Source organism: Mus pahari, chromosome 18, assembly GCF_900095145.1.
Source record: "Mus pahari chromosome 18, PAHARI_EIJ_v1.1, whole genome shotgun sequence".
Taxonomy (NCBI): domain Eukaryota; kingdom Metazoa; phylum Chordata; class Mammalia; order Rodentia; family Muridae; genus Mus; species Mus pahari.
In genome coordinates this window covers 44,692,499-44,711,526 of record NC_034607.1, presented here as the reverse complement: position 1 = coordinate 44,711,526, position 19,028 = coordinate 44,692,499, and the positions used below count along the sequence as shown (strand labels likewise).

General features: G+C 39.3%; 1 protein-coding gene across 1 annotated transcript in view; it reads left to right on the top strand.

Moving 5' to 3' along the window:
* Heatr5b (HEAT repeat containing 5B) overlaps positions 1-19,028 on the top strand; it is a 77,128-nt gene that overhangs the window by 12,499 nt on the left and 45,601 nt on the right. Inside the window, exons 9-20 of the mRNA XM_021217681.2 lie at positions 1,247-1,402; positions 1,901-2,151; positions 4,014-4,125; positions 5,467-5,619; positions 6,591-6,690; positions 7,534-7,643; positions 8,897-9,060; positions 10,009-10,184; positions 12,640-12,745; positions 14,969-15,159; positions 17,393-17,552; positions 18,643-18,832. Of these exons, the coding sequence (XP_021073340.1) occupies positions 1,247-1,402; positions 1,901-2,151; positions 4,014-4,125; positions 5,467-5,619; positions 6,591-6,690; positions 7,534-7,643; positions 8,897-9,060; positions 10,009-10,184; positions 12,640-12,745; positions 14,969-15,159; positions 17,393-17,552; positions 18,643-18,832 (1,869 nt within the window). The remainder of the gene's footprint in view (positions 1-1,246; positions 1,403-1,900; positions 2,152-4,013; positions 4,126-5,466; positions 5,620-6,590; positions 6,691-7,533; positions 7,644-8,896; positions 9,061-10,008; positions 10,185-12,639; positions 12,746-14,968; positions 15,160-17,392; positions 17,553-18,642; positions 18,833-19,028) is intronic.

Below are 19,028 nucleotides of genomic sequence, written 5' to 3'. Positions count from 1 at the left end.
AAAAATACAACTTAATGAGCTTAAAGTTAGAACTGGCTCTCAAAACAAACCCTGTCTCGAAAAAAAAAAAAAAAAAAAAAAAAAGACCCGGAAAAAATAAAAAAAGAAATATTATTAGTCTTATGGCTGTAAATTAGCTATTTGACCTTAAAAATAATCCTAATTACTTAATTAAGTACCATGATTATATCAGGGATTTATGGCCCATGAGGTATTCTCAGTTAGTAGTGGTTTGTCAAGACATATTTAGTTGTCTCACATTTTAATTCTTGTGGCTATTAAAGGTTTTGGGAAGAGACATGAAATTAAGTAGGAGCAGGGAGGATTGTCCCCATGAATTCTACACTCCCTTTCCTTGGGAATTCACTTTCTGGTCAGTAATTTGATAGTGATACCGCCAGTCTATTGGAGCACTTGAAGCAGTAGTAATAATAATTAACAATAATAGCTACTTGTTAGACATGTCCTGTAACAGGATGAGTTGTATATCTGCATTTTTGACCGGTTAGTCAGAACCGATGAGGAACTTAACACAGCAGAGTCGAGTAGCATGCCCACCACAGAACTTACATGAAGTTGCTATTAGAGCCCATGTCTTGTACCCTGTCTGCCCTTTTTGCTGGCTTGTTTGTGTTTATTTTCTGTGGTGTTAGGAATTGAACCCAGGACCTCAAGCATACAAGGCAAGTTCTTTAACACTGAGTTATATCCATGTTTCCGAGTCTACTTTTGTAAAACATGGATTCCTGTTCCTCATTTATATTCTTGGGAGATATATATACATCTTTCGTGTGTGTGTGTGTGTGTGTGTGTGTGTGTGTGTGTGTGTGTGTGTGTGTATACACACATACAATATGTATCCTAGCATTGCTGTGACTGTTCAACAGTGCTTTAATGTCAGGTCAATTCTGGGCTGGTAAGATAGCTCAGCAGTTAAAGATACTTGCTGCTAAGCTTGATGACCTGAGTTCAGTTCCTAGGAGAAATATGGAAGGAGAGAACTCGAGCAAGTGGTTCTGAGACTTCCACATGCAAACTGTGCACACACACACACACACACCTCTTTCCCTAAAAAGTTTAAAGCCAACTCAGTTCAGTTCCTAGTTATTTAATCTGCCACTAAGAAATAGCTTCATAGTTTTCAACATGCAGGAATCAAATCGTATGAAAAAGGATACAGACCATGTAGAATAAGCAACTAGCACGATTTGTTTCACCCATCAAATGCCTGGTCTTGTGTTTTCAGAAGCAGTGGTGAATGATACAAGCAGTGAAAACAAATCGGGGGCAGCAGACATTGCAGCCAGCCAGCACGTCATGGTCTGTGCCCTACAGGAGCTTGGGAGCCTGGTGCAGAGCCTGAATGCCACCGCCTCTCCTCTTATTCAGGAAGCATCCATAGGTACAGCTCTCATTATCATGACTAGCAGATCTTTGGGCTTTATTTAAATTCATCTTCACAGTGATGGGAATAAATACTGAAAGTTTTGAGAGAGTTTAGCAGTGAAAATTGATTCTATTTGACCAAAATTTGTTGAAGACTTTAATATAATTAATTTTATAGCAACTCTTACTTTTTGAAGGAGGTTCTTGGTAGCTCTAACTGGCATAGAACTCACTGTATAGATGATCACCTCAAAAATCAGAGATCTGCTTGTCTCTGCCTTTCATGTGCTATTAACAGGCGTGAGCCAATGCTCCCAATTTCAACTTATATATCTTTCTAGATGCGATTGAATTATGTTGTATTACATTATATTGCATTAAATTCCTCATGCATATGTGCTTTTTTGGCAAAGCTGGGGAACTGTGATATTATGAGGCCTGAATTTGTATTTGAATTATTAAATTATGCTGGCATTGTTTGGTAAGGAGTAAGGTCTGGCGGTTTTCTTTCTAGGACTTTTGGAGATTGTGACTTCAGTGCTTCTTCACCCAAGCATGGCGGCTCGGCTTGCTGCTGCTTGGTGTTTGCGTTGTGTAGCTGTGGCGCTGCCCTTCCAGTTGACACCATTTCTGGATAGGTGTGCAGAACGGCTCAACAACCTCAAGACATCCCCAGAAGCTGTTAGTGGATACAGTTTTGCAATGGCCGCCTTGTTGGGTGGAGTGCATCAGTGTCCTTTGGGCATTCCTCATGCCAAAGGAAAGGTAGGACAGACGTCAGCACGCTCGCAGGCGGGCTTTGTCCTCACTGCAGTGCTGCTGCCTTACTGCTGAGCCGGGCAGTCCAGTTCACAGACCCTAGCTAACCCTGGACAGTGAGTCCTCCTAGGGATAGCAGATGTTATCTGGGTATAGTATCATGGTACAGTTTCTGTAATGATCACTTAAAACTCAGAACCTTTATTCATGTTTTTTTAAGTGTGTATCTGAGTGTTGCTATGTTGCCCAGTGGACTTGAGCTCCAGTGTTTAGGCAGGCCTCCTGTCTCTGCCTTTTGAGTAGTATGGCATAGGTAGGTGCCACTGTGCCTAGTGTTCTGTCAGCTTTAAAACTAAAAAATCACATTGCTATGTCAAAAAGTGGCAGGGAATATTTTATTGTCATATTTAGTATTTGACAATAGTTAGAAGTTAAATTGTTCTTAATAAGTCATTACTCTTTCCCCTCATTTTCTTTCTAGTGTATATATTAGGTAGCATACATACTATATAGTATAAATCACACACACACACACACACACACACACACACACACACACACTATCATATATACCAGAGTGTAAAATACTATCCTGTTCTCTAGGAATCTTTTTCTTTTTCTTTCTTTCTTTTTTTTTTTTTTTTTGGTTTTTTTTTTTTTTTTTTTTTTTTTTTTTTTCGAGACAGGGTTTCTCTGTGTAGCCTTGTAGCCCTGGCTGTCCTGGAACTCACTTATTATACCAGGCTGGCCTCGAACTCAGAAATCCTCCTGCCTCTGCCTCCCAAGTGCTGGGATTAAAGGCGTGCGCCACCACCACCCGGCTTCTCTAGGAATCTTAAGTTTGTGTAGAAACCCTGTCTGTAGCTTAGCTTGGCTGGGTACATGCTTCAGTTTTAAGTTGTGCTTTTCTCTGGCGTTTCAGGCGCCGTCCACCTGCTGCTTGAGGATCTGAGACTTTTATCATCTTTGCACTTTGATTCTGTTTCTTCCTTGCAGTGCTCTGTCTCCATGTTTCTCACATCAGTCCACATTTGTCTAGTGGTCCCAAGGGGCTACCTGGTACTCATAATAAAATAGAATCTTCTGTTGGATTGACAAATAATTAGAACTCATAATTTGTCGTCTGCCTCTCCATTCTGAATTCCCCCTGCTCTGCTCAGATTAACTCTTGGTTTTTCTCATGCCCGTTAGCTTTCTGGCCTTCTTTACAGTAACATTTCTTATTCACGCTATCAAACTTCAACCTGTTTGCTTTCAGGCCTAGGATTGATCTCCTTCCTGAGTTCTCACTCAAAGCCACTTGGTCTATGCTAAATTTTTCTTTGCTGACCGTCACTGCTCCATCCTGTTTTACCATTTAATCATATGCTATGTTCTCCTTCATTTTCCCTGGATCTTCTCTTATCTAGGCTCTGGGTCCTGTAGAGTAGCTTAAAGGCAGATGCATCATAGGACTTCAAGATGAGGATGGTGGTACCAATAAGTACTATATTTAATAAGTGGTTACCTAGGCAAGCACCAGTTTTAGCCCTGTAGTAACATGCTTAATCCTGGCAAAGTGAAGTTAACGCTCCTGTTTTACCAAGGAGGGAACGAAGGCAGGAGGCTAAGCAGCCATCGTTAGAGAGTCAGTCTGTGGTGCAGTTAGGATGGAGCCTGGGCAGGGTGGCTCCGGAGGTTACTCTAACCACCACTCTATGGTCTCCTAGGTGTCAGCTGTGATGGGAACAGAGTAGCTTTCTCTTTGGCTGGTAACAAGAGCAGGAAGGGACAGCCTTATTCTTAATAACATATCCAAGCTATCTGTTTCGTGATTGCTTTTCATCAGCTTCTTTAAATTAAAATTGAGTTAAAAACTTGTCTTGCAGATGGTGGTCAGCATTGCTGAAGATCTGTTACGAACTGCTGCCCAAAACAGCAGGCTGTCCCTGCAGCGCACTCAGGCTGGCTGGCTGCTTCTGGGAGCACTCATGACTTTAGGTATAAGCATTCCGGCTGACTCCATAGCTGTTAGTGTACTATATATAGCAAATTTATCTATTATCTATTATTTGGGAGTAAATATCTCATTTTAGTAATTACTTCTTTAGTTCAAACTTTTCTCAAGTTTCACCTTTCCCAAAAGAACAGCTAATGAATGAGCTTGGAGTTATAGAAAGAGTGAGGCTGCCGGGCGTGGTGGCGCACATCTTTAATCCCAGCTCTTGGGAGGCAGATGCAGGCGGATTTCTGAGTTCAAGGCCAGCCTGGTCTATAGAGTGAGTTCCAGGACAGCCAGGGATACACAGAGAAACCCTGTCTTGAAAAAACAACAACAACAAACAAAACAAAACAAAACAAGAGTGAGGCTGTGGGGAGGAAATTTGACTGCCTGAGTGGAATCAGGGTTTTGATAGTGGCAGAGTCCTGTTTCTGTGCTCCTGTTGGTGCTCTGGGGAGAGGTACTTATGTGCTTTGCTCTCCTAAATGCTGTGATGAATCTTGGATACAAAGTTTAGCGTTATGCATAGGACAGGAGTGCGGATTGCAGTGATGACTATAGACGCTTGTCAGTGTACCTGCTCCCACAAACTGTGTGTACATACTAGGATGTTGTTCACTCTTCTGAAGTCTGTCTATTGGGCATTATATTGACCTGTTTTCTACAGAAAACAAAGTGGTAACTTTTTTCCAGAAGTTTATGGTTTATGGTAAGTATTTTATTGTTATTATTTAAATGAATTTCTTAGAAATGTAAATATTGTGTTTCTCCATGTAACTAACGACATACCGCCCCCCAAATGAAGGAGCATGTATGCATAAGAACAAGTATATATGTTCATATTCACATATGTTTATGGAAAAATTCTCACTAAACATTATTATGGATAATATGGAATATATTATCCTGAATGTTTTCAAGGGAAATTTTAATAGCACCTTGTATGCATGGTTACTAAAAATACCAATACTTTAGAATAACTTTTCTTGTGTTTTAGTACTCAGTTTACGCACTGGAAAAAAAATCTGAAAGTAAAGTAAACTTTAAGTGTAAAAATAGAGTGACACGGTGGAAGGCTTGGAGGGTGTATTAGAGCCCTGTCCTCCTCTGCTCTCCTTGGTCTGCTTTTTTGGTGTGTTTAGTTTTTTGAAACAGGATCTCATGGCGCCCTGGTGGCCTCAGACTCCTCTGTAGTTGAGCTCGCCGTGGACTCTGGGCCTCTACACCCATGTCCTGGGGTAACAGGCATGCATCCCCACACCCACTGGGCCCTGCTTTGTTTGAGATTTGCTTTGTATATGTTATATCTGCATTTTAGTATTCTTCATTTTCTCGCCTAGGACCATCTGTTGTTCGTTACCATCTACCCAAGATGTTGCTGCTGTGGCGGAACGTGTTCCCGCGTTCTTTAAAGGAACTGGAGGCTGAGAAGGCCCGAGGGGATTCTTTTACCTGGCAGGTCACTCTGGAAGGTCGTGCTGGAGCTCTGTGTGGTAAGAACTGAAAACATTTCACTTTCAGAGAAGTTTTTATACTGCTGCTTAATGATATTCTTGTCATTAAAATATGCATGGTAGAAAAAAAATCAGTTTCAAATTTTATTTTAGTATCTGTTGTTAAATATATGGGATCTCAGATTACAGAAGCTGTGTAAATAACGCCAGTTTGCTACTATTAAGTAGTAAAAATAAACCCAAGACTCAGGAAGTTCAGTTACAGTGTTAGGGGGAGCTGGGACCCATGCACCTTTATTTTCAGTGGTTACAGTTCTCCTCTATCAAACATCCAACACAAACAGAACCTACCTCAGTTTGTCAGAGATGATCCTTCTTTGCATTATGAAAATCACTTCTTTAGGCATGACTTTGCAGTGTGCAAATGTTACTATTTGTTCAGACATCTGCATTTCAAAAAAGGTGGATGCAGTGGGATGGGTCTGGGAGTCTGCAGGTTCCAGGAAAAGCTCACCTTTTATGTCATTTGGGAACTAGAATGTCGTCGGACCTGTGCTCTGTTTTGGTTTTTCCTAGCATAAAAAATGCTTCTTCCCCAGAGTTGGAGAGGATGTTTCAGGTCAGGTGGCCAGGCAGGGCTGCCATTGTGCTTCCTCGCAGCTGAGGCGTGCTTGGCCATAGCTATTCTGCTAACGTATGAGGAAAGAAATTCTTTCTCTGTGGAGCATCTGTTCACCCCAGTCCTGCCTTAAACCTGCATTCTTTGTAGTCATTGGAATTCCTTTCAAAATCTCTCTAGCATAGCTTCCTCCTCCATCTCTGTTCTCCATCCTTTTCCTGATTTTTTTTTTTTTTTTTGTAGTTGTTTCTGGCTCATGTTAGTTTGACATGGATTCACAGCCTTCTGTTTTATAGTAACTGAGAACTGTAGATGTCTTTAATACTATCTAATGTTTAAAGTTTATTCAGGCTCACAAAGATTTTTCTAATCTTAAAAATATTTTCTCTAGCCATGAGGAGTTTTGTTGCTCATTGTCCTGAGCTGCTAACTGAGGATGCGATTAGGAAATTAATGACTCCTATCGAATGTGCCATGACCATGATGTCACAGTAAGTAAACAGTTGGATGGAGCTAATGTCTTATTTGGGTGTGTTTGGTGAGTGCATATGTGTGTGCGTGTTCACATGTACATATGTGTGGAGATCAGAAGTGGATGTAGGATGTCTTCCTCAGTCACGTTTTACTTTATATATTGAGGCAGGGACTCTCACTTGAACCCAGAGCTCCATTGCTGTTAGTCTTTCTAGCCAGCTTGCTCTGAGGATCCTGTTTCTGCCTCTGAGTGGAAACTCTTTGCCTTTCAGATGGGCCAGCACGCCTTCCCAGCATGTATGCGCATACTAAACGGTTCAGACTCTGATCTTCACAGACACCTTATTTTATATATTAAATAAAAATGTAGTCAGCATTTTTGTACTTCTCAATTCCTATAGAAAGCATCTAACTTTGTAAAGTGAATTTAAAAGTTGTATCAATGGTGTCATTTAAAACACATTGAGAACTGGAGGGATGGCTCCGTGGTTAAGAGCACTGACTGCTCTTCCAAAGGTCCTGAGTTCAAATCCCAGCAACCACATGGTGGCTCATAACTATCTGTAATGAGATCTGATGCCCTCTTCTGGTGTGTCTGAAGACAGCTACAGTGTACTTACATATATAAAAATAAATCTTTAAAAAAAAAAACCAACAACAACAACAAAAAAAAACCCACATTGAATTCTGAAGTGTTTTTGCTCGCTTTATTATTATTGATCATAAAACAAACTGAAAATAGATTAGCCTGTTAGCATACTTTGGAGGTTTATCGATGCATTAAATGACCTTGTTAACTGTTAATGCATATTGCTTGTTCTCACGACTAACAGATCCCAACTTGGCTTTTGATATTGTAGCATTCCATCTGTCATTAAGGCCCACGGAGCCCATCTGAAAGCTAGTGCCGCAATGGTCCGGTTAAGACTTTATGATATCTTGGCTTTATTACCTCCAAAAACTTATGAAGGTAAATAAACTGTACAATACCTGATAAAGATTCTTCAGGGTGCCTCTTGGGTTCTTGGCAGTATTAGAGTTGTGGCCAGGACTCCTCTTCAAACTTGTCTTGCGAGAGATGGCCACCATCTGACTTCTCTTCCCGTAAAGTCTTCATTCATACTGTTGACTTCTCCATCTTATTTTGGTACCTATCCCAACCTCTTTACATATATTATGATGTTGCTGTGACTCTAGCCTGGCTTAAGGGATAAAACACCTGTTCTATAGATCAAGAATCTCAGGTAAAGAGAGCATTTACGTACATATTAGAGTTGGTAACTGACTTGATTTGGATAAAAACTGAACTGACTTGGACTTTAGAGTCTATATTTAAATCACCATTCCCAGTTACTCCATATGCATTATAATACTGCATATTTAGGTATCTATGAAGGAGAATAAGAATTTACTTGGCAGAAGTAAAATACATAAAGTGATAACATCAAACCATTAATTTCCCTCTGATACAACTAAGCCTAAGAACTTTGATGGGTCCTGTTTCAGTGTTTGCATGTATTTGACAATTAATAAATGATGTCATATAATATTGTCATTTAATATTGTTAAAATAAGGATTCTGTTCACTATTTCCATTTTTCTATTACTTTTAGTTTGTGCTCAAACTGCATTACCTCATAATAAAAGGGAAGATACTGTTACTGTATATTAAAACCAGTACATGCCAGGCCTAGTGGCACAGGCCTGTAATCTTAGCTACTTGCTGGGCCGAGACACTGAGGTCTTAAGTTTCAGACCCGTTTGGTTGCAGAGTGAGTGTAAGGCGAGCCTGTGTGGTATACTGTCCTTAAACTAAGAAGTGAGGAGCTGGGAGATCTAGCCTTGTGGGAGAGCATTTGCCTAACATCTGTGAAGCCCTTGGCTCCTCACAACTGTTTGGGGAAAAAAACAATATTAGCATAGTTAAGATAATTTTAGGATCAGCACAGTACAGCATGCGCCTGTAGTCTCAGTTGCTTGTGGCTAAAGTAGGGGATCACTTGAGCTGGGGACTTGAAGGCCTGCTGGGCAGTGTAGTGAGACCCTGTTTCGGTGGGAATGAGAGAGAGTGGGGAGGGGAAAGTGAGAGGAGAAAGGAAAAGGAAAAAACCAGTATGAATGTTTTACAAAGGTGTGTGAACTAAGTTTACTCCTGTTAAACACGGTGCTGTTTTTTGTGGACATGAAAATTATTTTAATCTGCTCTGCCATTGTGTATTTTAGGATCTTTCAATGCACTTCTTAGAGAGCTGGTGGCAGAGTTCACTCTAACTGACAACTCGGCCAACACAACTACCTCCCTCCTTCGCTCCCTCTGCCACTATGACGACAGCGTTCTCCTGGGCTCCTGGCTTCAGGAGACTGATCATAAATCAATTGAAGACCAGGTAGGAAAATATACAGTCTCAAGCAGTGGCCCCATGATACACTGCCATTTCAAGAGAAGATAGCCTATGCTACAGAAACTCTGACTTCACTTTCGCACACACACTGGCAGCTTAGAGGTGGACCAATGCTGAAAAGGCTAATGGTAGAATTTGGCAAAATGCATCATTTCAGTATCATTATATTTAGATACTTGGCTGTGGCAGTGACGGAACTCAGGTTTAACTGGCTTTTTCTTTTGCTAGTGCTTTGTTTTACTTAGGTTTGTAACAAGTTAGGAAGAAAGGAGAGTTAATAGATTGGCAGTTAAAACCAAATAAATTATTTTTATTAAATAAACAGAAAACCAGATTTAACCAGCCATAGTAGCACATATGCCTTTAATACAAGTGCTGCAGAGGCACAGGCAGAGAGGGAGGGAGGGAGGGAGGAAGGGAGGGAGGGAGGGGAGAGAGAGAGAGAGACATAGACAGAGACACACAGGGACATAGACAGAGATACACAGAGACACAGAGAGACACAGAGACAGACAGAGACACAGAGACACACACAGAGAGAAGCAGAGGCAAGTAGGTCTCTTGTGAGTCCATGATCAACCTGGTTTACATGGAGAGTCTGAGTCAGGGCTACATTGGAAGAACCTACCTTAAAACCAATACAAAAAAAAAAAGTTAAATGCTGCTTTGAGTCATTTTTTTAAGTTATGCTACAATGAAAACAATTTTGCTCTCATATTAATGTGGGCAGTATAAAAATGCTTAAGATAAACATGACTTTTCTTATGACTCAATAAGATGATTCTGATAATGGCATTTTTTAAAATGGCAAACCTGTATTTTCATCTGCTTAAGAGCTGTCAGGTCCAATCACGTCTTACTCTTCCACTGCCTTATTCTTGACATCCAGTACGTGGCGAGTGATTGTGAGCAATGCTTATTTTTCTTTTACAGCTCCAGCCAAACAGTGCATCTGGAAGTGGGGCTCTGGAACATGACCCTTCTTCCATTTACCTACGGATACCTGCTGGTGAAGCCGTGCCGGGTCCTCTCCCTCTTGGAGTCTCAGTGATTGACGCATCTGTGGCTCTTTTCGGTGTTGTGTTCCCACATGTTTCTTATAAACACAGGTTAGTGAAACGTTAGCTGAGAAAATTTAGTCATATATAAGTTATATTTAAGAGTAGATTTTTTCCATCACAGCTAATTCCACAAGAACAAAGGTTATATCTTAAGCAATGCTCTCATAAATGTAATGGCATAATTTATATGTACATGATAAGATAAATTGGGTATAAATTCCATGTAACTTGAAGGTCTTTTAAGATTTGGCCTTGTGCACTATCATGTAGTACCTACTGTTGTCTTACCCAACAAAGTTTTCATTTTAATGGTTTATTAGTTTCTAAATTAAACTGTACCTTTAATTAGAGTTGTCTCCTTCATAATTCTATTCCTGAACAAGTACACATGTGGGAAGTTGACTCTATTTGATTCGTCTGTGAGATGGTGCAAGTCTGGAACACAGAAACCAACAGAGCTGGTTTTTCTTGTTGCATAAGGATTTTGGTCTGCTGTATTTTATATCTATAGCCACCATTCCTAACTCAATCAGTACTTCGCATATTTGTGATTTCCCAAAATGGAAAAAAGGAAAAAAGAGAATTAATGTCAGACCTTTTCAAATTACTTAACTTTTATAAAATATGTCTTAAAGTAATATTGTTTATATGCAAAAGATAATATATCTTTAAATGTGTAGGTTACTTGATGAATTGCTTTTAGCTATTTGTTTTTTATATTTAAGCTTGATGTCATTAAATACAGTTGATTTCCACATACATGTTAAACAACATTAAAGCTGAAAAAAACTGTATGTATTATATATACTCAATATCCTTGCTTTAAATAAGCACATTCAATTTCTAGACTTTGTGTTTTTTTTTTTTAATTGGTCAAAGCTAAGCCTTTCTTGAAATGTCTCAAAGCTTCTGGTATGATAGGATATGGGGTGCAGTTTTCTTCTATGTAAGAACATTCAAAAATGTTTTTAAGTTTATTTGTTTTACTTTATGTATATGTATGCTTTCCCTGCATGTGTGTATGTGCAATATACCTGGTGCCAGATATATCAGGAGGGTCTGCATACCCTGGAACTAGAGGTTTAGATGCTTGTGAGCTACTGTGTGGGTGCTTGGAACTGGCCATCTCTCCAGCTCATGTGTAGAATTTTAAAGATTAAAACAAACAAACAGCCGGGTGGTGGTGGCTCATGCCTTTAATTCCAGCACTCGGGAGGCAGAGGCAGGCGGATTTCTGAGTTCAAGACCAGCCTGGTCTACAAAGTAAGTTCCAGGACAGCCAAGGCTATACAGAGAAACCCTGTCTCGAAAAACCAAAAAAAAAAAACAAAAAACAAAAAACAAACAAACAAGCGAACAAACCAGAACCTAGGCTACACAGAGTTTCAGGTTAGTCTATGTTATATAGAGGGACCCCATATCAAAATAAAGAAGAAAAGAAAAAAATCCTACTCAGCCTGAGGAGTAGGCCCTGCAGGTAGAGACTTGCTGCCACACCTGCCAGCCTGTCTCTTACAGCAGCAGGAGAGAACTGACTCCTACAGATCAGCCTCTGACTTCCACACGAGTACCCTGCATGGCTATCCATGCACAGACACACTGAATAACTATATAATATGTAGTACAAGGTTTTAAAAATTATGCTTCTCTTTTCTTTCCAATTAAAAATTATCCACAGAAGCAGATAATTATTATTATTCTGTTCTATTAAAAGTACTTTGAGGAGAAAAGGTGAAGTGACATATGACTGATACTTCTGCAGCTCGGGTTCTAGGGAGGCTGAAGCAGCAGGAGAAAGAGTTCAAGGAGAAGCCAAACAGCATGTCAGACCTTGTGTAAGGAGAGAGGGGAGGGGAACTAACTCACGGGCCTCACATTAGTCATTGTAGAATATCTGAAACACTTAACATAGAGAGGCCGTTTGCTTGGCTGAAGGCATAGAGATTGCGCTCCCTGATCAGATGGCTGCACTGTCGTGTTCCTGTTGAAAGGGTCATATGATAGAAGTACATCACAGAGCCACACTGCTCACTTCATGTCTAGAAAGCAAAGTGAGAGAAAGAAGGAAGAGACCAGGGTCTCACTGCTCCTCCCCAAGGGCATGTCCCCGGTGCACTAATGACCTCCTACCAACCCTGCCACTGCTTAACAGAACTACCCTGGGGTTCCAGTCTTTTCCACATAGGCCTTTGGTGGACAGAACTGTATCATATACTACAAGCCAGGGATTTTGTTGGACATACTGATGCTTAAGACCTCTGGAATTATGAACTCTTGTTTTGCTAATTGAAATTTAATATTTAGTGTCCCTTTTGTTCTATTTAGTCAAATACATGAGTATATATTAATATAGGAGATAAAGGTTGGCTTTGAATCAGTTGTGGGGATGAAATGGATACAGTCCAGGGGCATAATTGATAAATAGCTGGTTTATAGTCTTATCTTTATTTTTAAGCCATATTTAAATAAAAACCACTAATGTGATTTTGTCCCATTACTATAGGTTACAAATGCTGGATCACTTTGCCGAATGTGTTAAGCAAGCCAAAGGTGTCCGCCAGCAGGCTGTGCAGCTTAATATATTTACTGCTGTTCTTAGTGCACTGAAGGTATGAACTCTTACAACATGATAAATATTCTGGAACATGGCAATGTGTTTTAAAAAGCTAGGCATATCAAGCTTATTCTAGCACTTAACAGTTATGCTCTTGATAATAGTGAGTTTTTTTTATTTTAAATAGTTTTTCAGACTTCTTATTTATTTATTTATGTTTATGAGTACACTGTAGCTGTACAGATGGTTGTGAGCCTTCATGTGGTTGTTGGGAATTAAATTTAAGACCTCTGCTCACTCCAGTCAACCCTGCTTTCTTCGGTTGGCCCTGCTCGTTCCGGCCCAAAGAGTTATTTATTATTATAAATAAGTACACTGTACCAGAAGAGGGCATCAGATCTCATTACAGGTGGTTGTGAGTCACCATGTGGTTGCTGGGATTTGAACTCAGGACCTCCAGAAGAGAAGTCAGTGCTCTTACCCATTTGAGCCATCTCACCAGCCCGATAATGGTGGTTTTATGTTAGCTTAATGAAGTTACTAGAAACTTTATATTAGGTTTATTATAACTAAATTTATATTTTAGTAATTCAAAAGTTCTGATTTCAATTTGAACTTCAAATTTTACAAGTGCCAATACTTTCTTTTGGGATTTTCCAAGATGCCTATTTAATGAGATCTGATTTTCTACTGAAGATTTATGAAATAAATCTTAATTTCCATTTGTAATTTAAACTGACTCAGCATAGGATGCATCTCATAAATGAAAGACTGCAGAATGTAAGGAGTGTTTTCTGGGTTAGCTGTTTACTGACTTTATGTGTAATGGAACTCTCTTAACCTTTTTGAACTTCAGTTTCTACACTGTGAAATATATAACAAGTGTTTGCCTGGCCCAGAAGGATTTATCAATCATATATCAAACTTTTCATGAGTTACTTAAAAACTTTTGTCTATTATTTTTGCTAGGATTATTATAAGATGGATTCTAATAATAAAATTCAGTATAACAGAAAATGCAAATGATTAAAAGTGTTCTTTCAGTCATGCTTTACAAGCCTGGGGTGGGGAGGGAAATAGGTTACAGAGAGCATTGGGCTGCTTTGTAGCCATTGATGTAGCCCTGTTTAGAAACTGACACTAGGGCTGGAGAGATGGCTCAGAGGTTAAGAGCACTGACTGCTCTTCTGAAGGTTCTGAGTTCAAATCCCAGCAGTCACATGATGGCTCACAACCATCTGTAACAAGATATGATGCCCTCATTTGGAGTGTCTGAAGACAGCTATAGTGTGTACTTACATTTTTTTTTTTTTTTTTTGAAGAGACTGACACTAATGTCTGAGCATTTTAAAAGAGCAGTGTGGTGGTATGGTGGCCTCTAGTGGTTGGGAGAATAGTGTGGTTTAACATTGTGTACAGATCACATGCACTCTACATAGAAATGGCTAATGCCTCTGCTATAGTTAACTTTCTGCTGGCACCATGACTTAGTTTTTTATCTCAGGTAAGATAATTAAATCCCCAAAGTGAATAAATAAATAAATTTAAAAAATCAAATTCCAAAGCATTTTCTGTTTCATAGCTAGAACAGAAAACAAACCTATGGCATCGTTCAGATACTGACCCCTGCTGGTGTCTTTGTGTGTATATTGATTGTATGCTCTAAACACGATTGTCCAGTTCTTTATTTTGCTTACTTATTTTTTGTGGCACTGGTGATTGAATCTAGGGCCTTGTATGTTCTAGGCACATATCACTGAGCTATCCCCAGCCCAGTTGCCCAGACTGGTCTTGAGCTTGCTGTGTAGATGGGCAGACCTTTAACTTGCAGTCCTTCCTGCCTCGTCCTCCAAGTAGCTAGGACCACAATTTGAAGCCACATCGTGTTTTTATTGAGTTTTTATGTAAATGGATTAGTTTCATACTCATTATAGTGTTGGCATTTATTCATCTGAAAAAAAAAAAGCTCAGCTTAATCATATAGTGTCCTTTATGACCAAAAGAATATTGAGCACTAGACCTTGGATAGAAATTCTCCATAGATTGTGTTTCTGGGCTCAGTGGGACTATTGGTTATTAATTGCTGTGTTCTGAAGTCACATATAGGAAGTGATCACAGTCCACTGAATAGGTACTAGCCCCAGATATAACATATGTGTTTGAGAAAAGTAATGTATGAAGAAATCTGTCTTTCCTAAAATTGGAACATACTTTTTCTTTATTCAACCTGAATTATGAATTGATATCATTATTCCTCTTTTAAAAATAATCAATATAGGGTCTAGCTGAAAACAAGAGTACTTTGGGACCTGAGGAAGTTCGTAAGTCAGCTCTGACACTGGTTATGGGAGCTCTTGACAACCCAAACCCCATCTTACGGTGTGCAGCAGGGGAAGCCCTTGGAAGAATGGCTCAGGTGGTGGGAGAAGCATCTTTTATTGCCCGAATGGCCCAATATAGCTTTGACAAGTAAGTGCGTCTCTTGCAAGTTTCTCCACTAGTCTAAAATGTCTCTTAAGCAGTCAGTAATTGTTACCTAGACTATGTACTTTCTGCTTGGTTTACAGCATGTAACAATTTTTTATTCTTGTTGCTTTTCATAATCTCACATTTTAAATCAGTAATTTATTGACCTCAAGATTCTGGGAGAGATGTTAAGAGTGTTTAAGGAGGACATGGTGGCTTATTGAAGAAGCATTAGTCAAGACTTCCCACGGGCACCTGCAGCTGTACCCTCCTCTCTGCCTCCTGTTAATCCAGTTCACTCTTTTACTCACGTCTTAGAGCAATACCTCTCTTTAGAGGAGAAAAGGATGACGTCACACTTGAAGGCTTTTAAGAGCCTTGTGCATGTCAGCTGTGAAGAGTGTCCTCAGAGAGTCAAACAAGCGGGATTAAGGCGAGAAATGTGGGTTCTAATATTGTTATTCGGAGTTAAAAAGAAATCAAAAGGCCAAAAAAAAAAAACAAAAACAAAAACCATGAGTCATATAAATTACCATTCTTAACTTATATATTTTGAATAATAAACATATTAATCTACATCATAATCATTAACAAGAGAAAAAGAATTGAAAAGTAAGGATTATGAAATAAAAGCATTTTTTGAATGCTTACATTTTGAGAATACCTTTTCTACAACCAGTGGTAGACCTCTTGGTTATAGGATGATAACTCTGTTTTCATGCAAACCCCTGAGAGAGCTACTCAGGGGAGAAGGGTTTGCTTTGGTCACAATTTGAGGATGATGGCCCCTCCTCCAGGACGGGCCTGGCAGGGCCTGGCAGCAGGCCTGTGAGGCGCCTGGTCCCACTCCACCCATAATTAGAAAGGAGAGAGGGTTTGCGCTCAGTATGATTGCTTTGCTTACTGAACAACTGAGATATTTCTTCACCAAATTCTCAATACTGTAAAGTATTTATTTTACATCAGATTTTATACTTACTTTGAAAAACTGTAAAATATCTCAGTAACTTGTTAATTGCATTATGATACTTTAAATGTTTTGCTAGTTCCTTGTTAAAACATTTTAAAATTAATTTATTAATTGTATTTTCACTTCTGTATTAAGCACAAGAGTATTAATTAGATACTATATGTGTGGTACATTGAACATTTCTGCTCAATGTTGTGTTTATGTGATGGTTATATACAGTGTCCAATGATCATTTTATACTTGACACTTTAAATTGATGAGTTTTTAAGCCAGGTGTGATGGCTCATACCTGTAACAGCAGCAGCATTTGGTAGGATAAGACAGGGTTGCCATGAGTTTGAGGCTAGCCTGGGTAATTAATTAGTTTTACATAGTAAATACATCTCAATTAAATTATTTTAATTTTTTCAGTATTTAATTTTAAAATTTATTAAAAAATATATCTTAGAGGCTAGAGAAATGGTTTAGCAATGAAAAGTACTTCTGTTTTTTGAGAAGACTCAAGTTCAATTCCCAGAACCTACATCAGGCAACTTACAACTGCCTGTAACTCCACCTTTGGGAATCTAGTGCCCTCCACTGGTTTCTGTGGGTAGCCATACTTAAATCACATACATGTCAATAAAAATAAATCCTTTTTTAAAAAGATTTATTATTAAACATAAATACACTGTAGCTGACCTCAGACGCACCAGAACAGGGTGTCAGATCTTATTACAGGTGATTGTGAGCTACCATGTGGTTGCTGGGATTTGAACTCAGAACCTTTGGAAGAGTAGTCAGTGCTCTTAACTGCTGAGCCATCTCACCAGCCCAATAAATCTTTTATATACACATATAAAACATATGTAGAAAATTTCCTATTTTATGGAGACTTTGATTGTAATTATAAGCAGGTGGGATATAGCTCAGTGATAGAATGCTTGCCTAGTGTACACAAGAACCTGGATCTAGTCCCCAGCACTTAAAAAACAAAACAAAATATAGGAAATTTCTTAAGTAAGAAATATTTTGTGTATTCTCAGAATGCAGGTTTTTTTCATTGTGGTACTGGAGTGAACTCAGGACGTTGTACACACTAAGCACATTCTCTGCCTCTGAGCCACACCCTCAGTCCACAAATATTTGTTTAAATTTCTTGTTTAAAGTCAGTTATAAAGACCCTTATTAGTTTCCAGAATATTTTCCTGTTGTTCATGTGTGATTGGTTAGACTGTTACTAGAGGACAATGGAGAGAACAATTGCTGTTGTGTCATCTTTCTCAGGTTGAAGTCAGCTCGAGATGTCGTGTCCAGGACTGGTCACTCACTGGCCCTCGGTTGTTTACATCGTTATGTTGGTGGCATAGGATCAGGACAACACCTAAAGACCAGTGTCAGCATTTTACTGGCTCTAGCTCAAGATGGGACATCCCCTGAAGTTCAGGTAGACAGTATGGAAGTACTTTTCTACAACTGCTTTTGAGATAAGGTCTTCCTGTTTTGCCCAAACTGACCTGGAACTTCTATGCTGTTCACATGCCTAAGCCTCCTGCATGCTAGGATTACAGGCATGTGCCATCGAGCCTGTAATTTTAAACACTATCTGTGACTGACAGGTTGTTAGGGAAAATGAATTATGCTCTTTCCTTGTTATTTTTAGGAGTTATTAGGATCATTAGCAAGAACTTTGCTTTTTAGCATAATCTTCAGAGTCTGCCTTTTTCTGGGAGTTAAACATATTTTCTACATATATATGATATTCATACAGTTCATTATTAGTTCTTTGAGGATGTCATACAATATATTTTGATCTTTGCCAATTCACCCTTCCCTTCCCTACACACCCGACTTTGTGTTTTGTTTTGTTTTGTAACCCTTTAAAACCAATTTGTACTTCCCATATATTCTCAATGTGTGGCCTTCTACTGGAAGGTAGTCAGCGTAGCAGGGGCTACACCCTTAGCGATAACTGTCCCTCCCTTCCCCTGCAGCTAACAATCGCCAACAGCTCCATGGCTTACAGCATTTGTCTTGCTGGTCTACAGTGGCACGTAGGATAATTGTTTCCATCACCATCCATTCACCTTCAGTCTTCGTAATTCACATACATATTCCCAGCACACTGTATTGTTGATTTCTTGTTTCTTCTTTTCATCATTAGATGGTTAATACCCAACTAGCCTCATACCCCTCCTTTCTTCCTCTTTTACCCCAACCCATGTTCCTAGGGTCATTGGATCACAGTTATTCTTTGAGTTTTTAAACCTTGTTGTTTTTCAAACATTTTATGTTTAAGTAAATGCAGCTGCAGTGAAACATTAAGAGTATACACATATAAACCATTCATGAAGGCACATGACAGCAATTAGAAGGCTTAGCATAAGGATCACAAGTTTAAGGCCAGCCCAAGATACAATAAGACTCTAACTCAAAACATATTGAAGATATTTCCATGAATATAACAATTTAGTTTGCTTGATTCAGTGTACTGTAATTGTTTCCTCCAACTAAAATGCAATTATGTTTTATTGTAGACTTGGTCTCTTCATTCACTTGCCCTAATAGTGGATTCTAGCGGCCCAATGTACCGTGGGTACGTGGAGCCCACATTGTCCCTGGTTCTCACCTTGCTGCTGACAGTTCCACCTTCACACACAGAAGTTCATCAGTGTTTGGGGAGATGCTTGGGGGCGATCATAACTACTGTTGGACCAGAGCTGCAGGGTGAGCAAACTCAAGTTAAAGAAAGTGCCTGGGCAATTACTGTCCCTTCGGTTTCCTCAATATCACCATTGTGATTGTGTTGCTTGCAAAACTTTTTAATAGTTATCATCTACTGTACGTTTTATTTTCCAAAACTTAGTGTTTTATATGTGCCATTTTTAAAATACACAGATGTGATGGTTTGTATGTGCTCGAC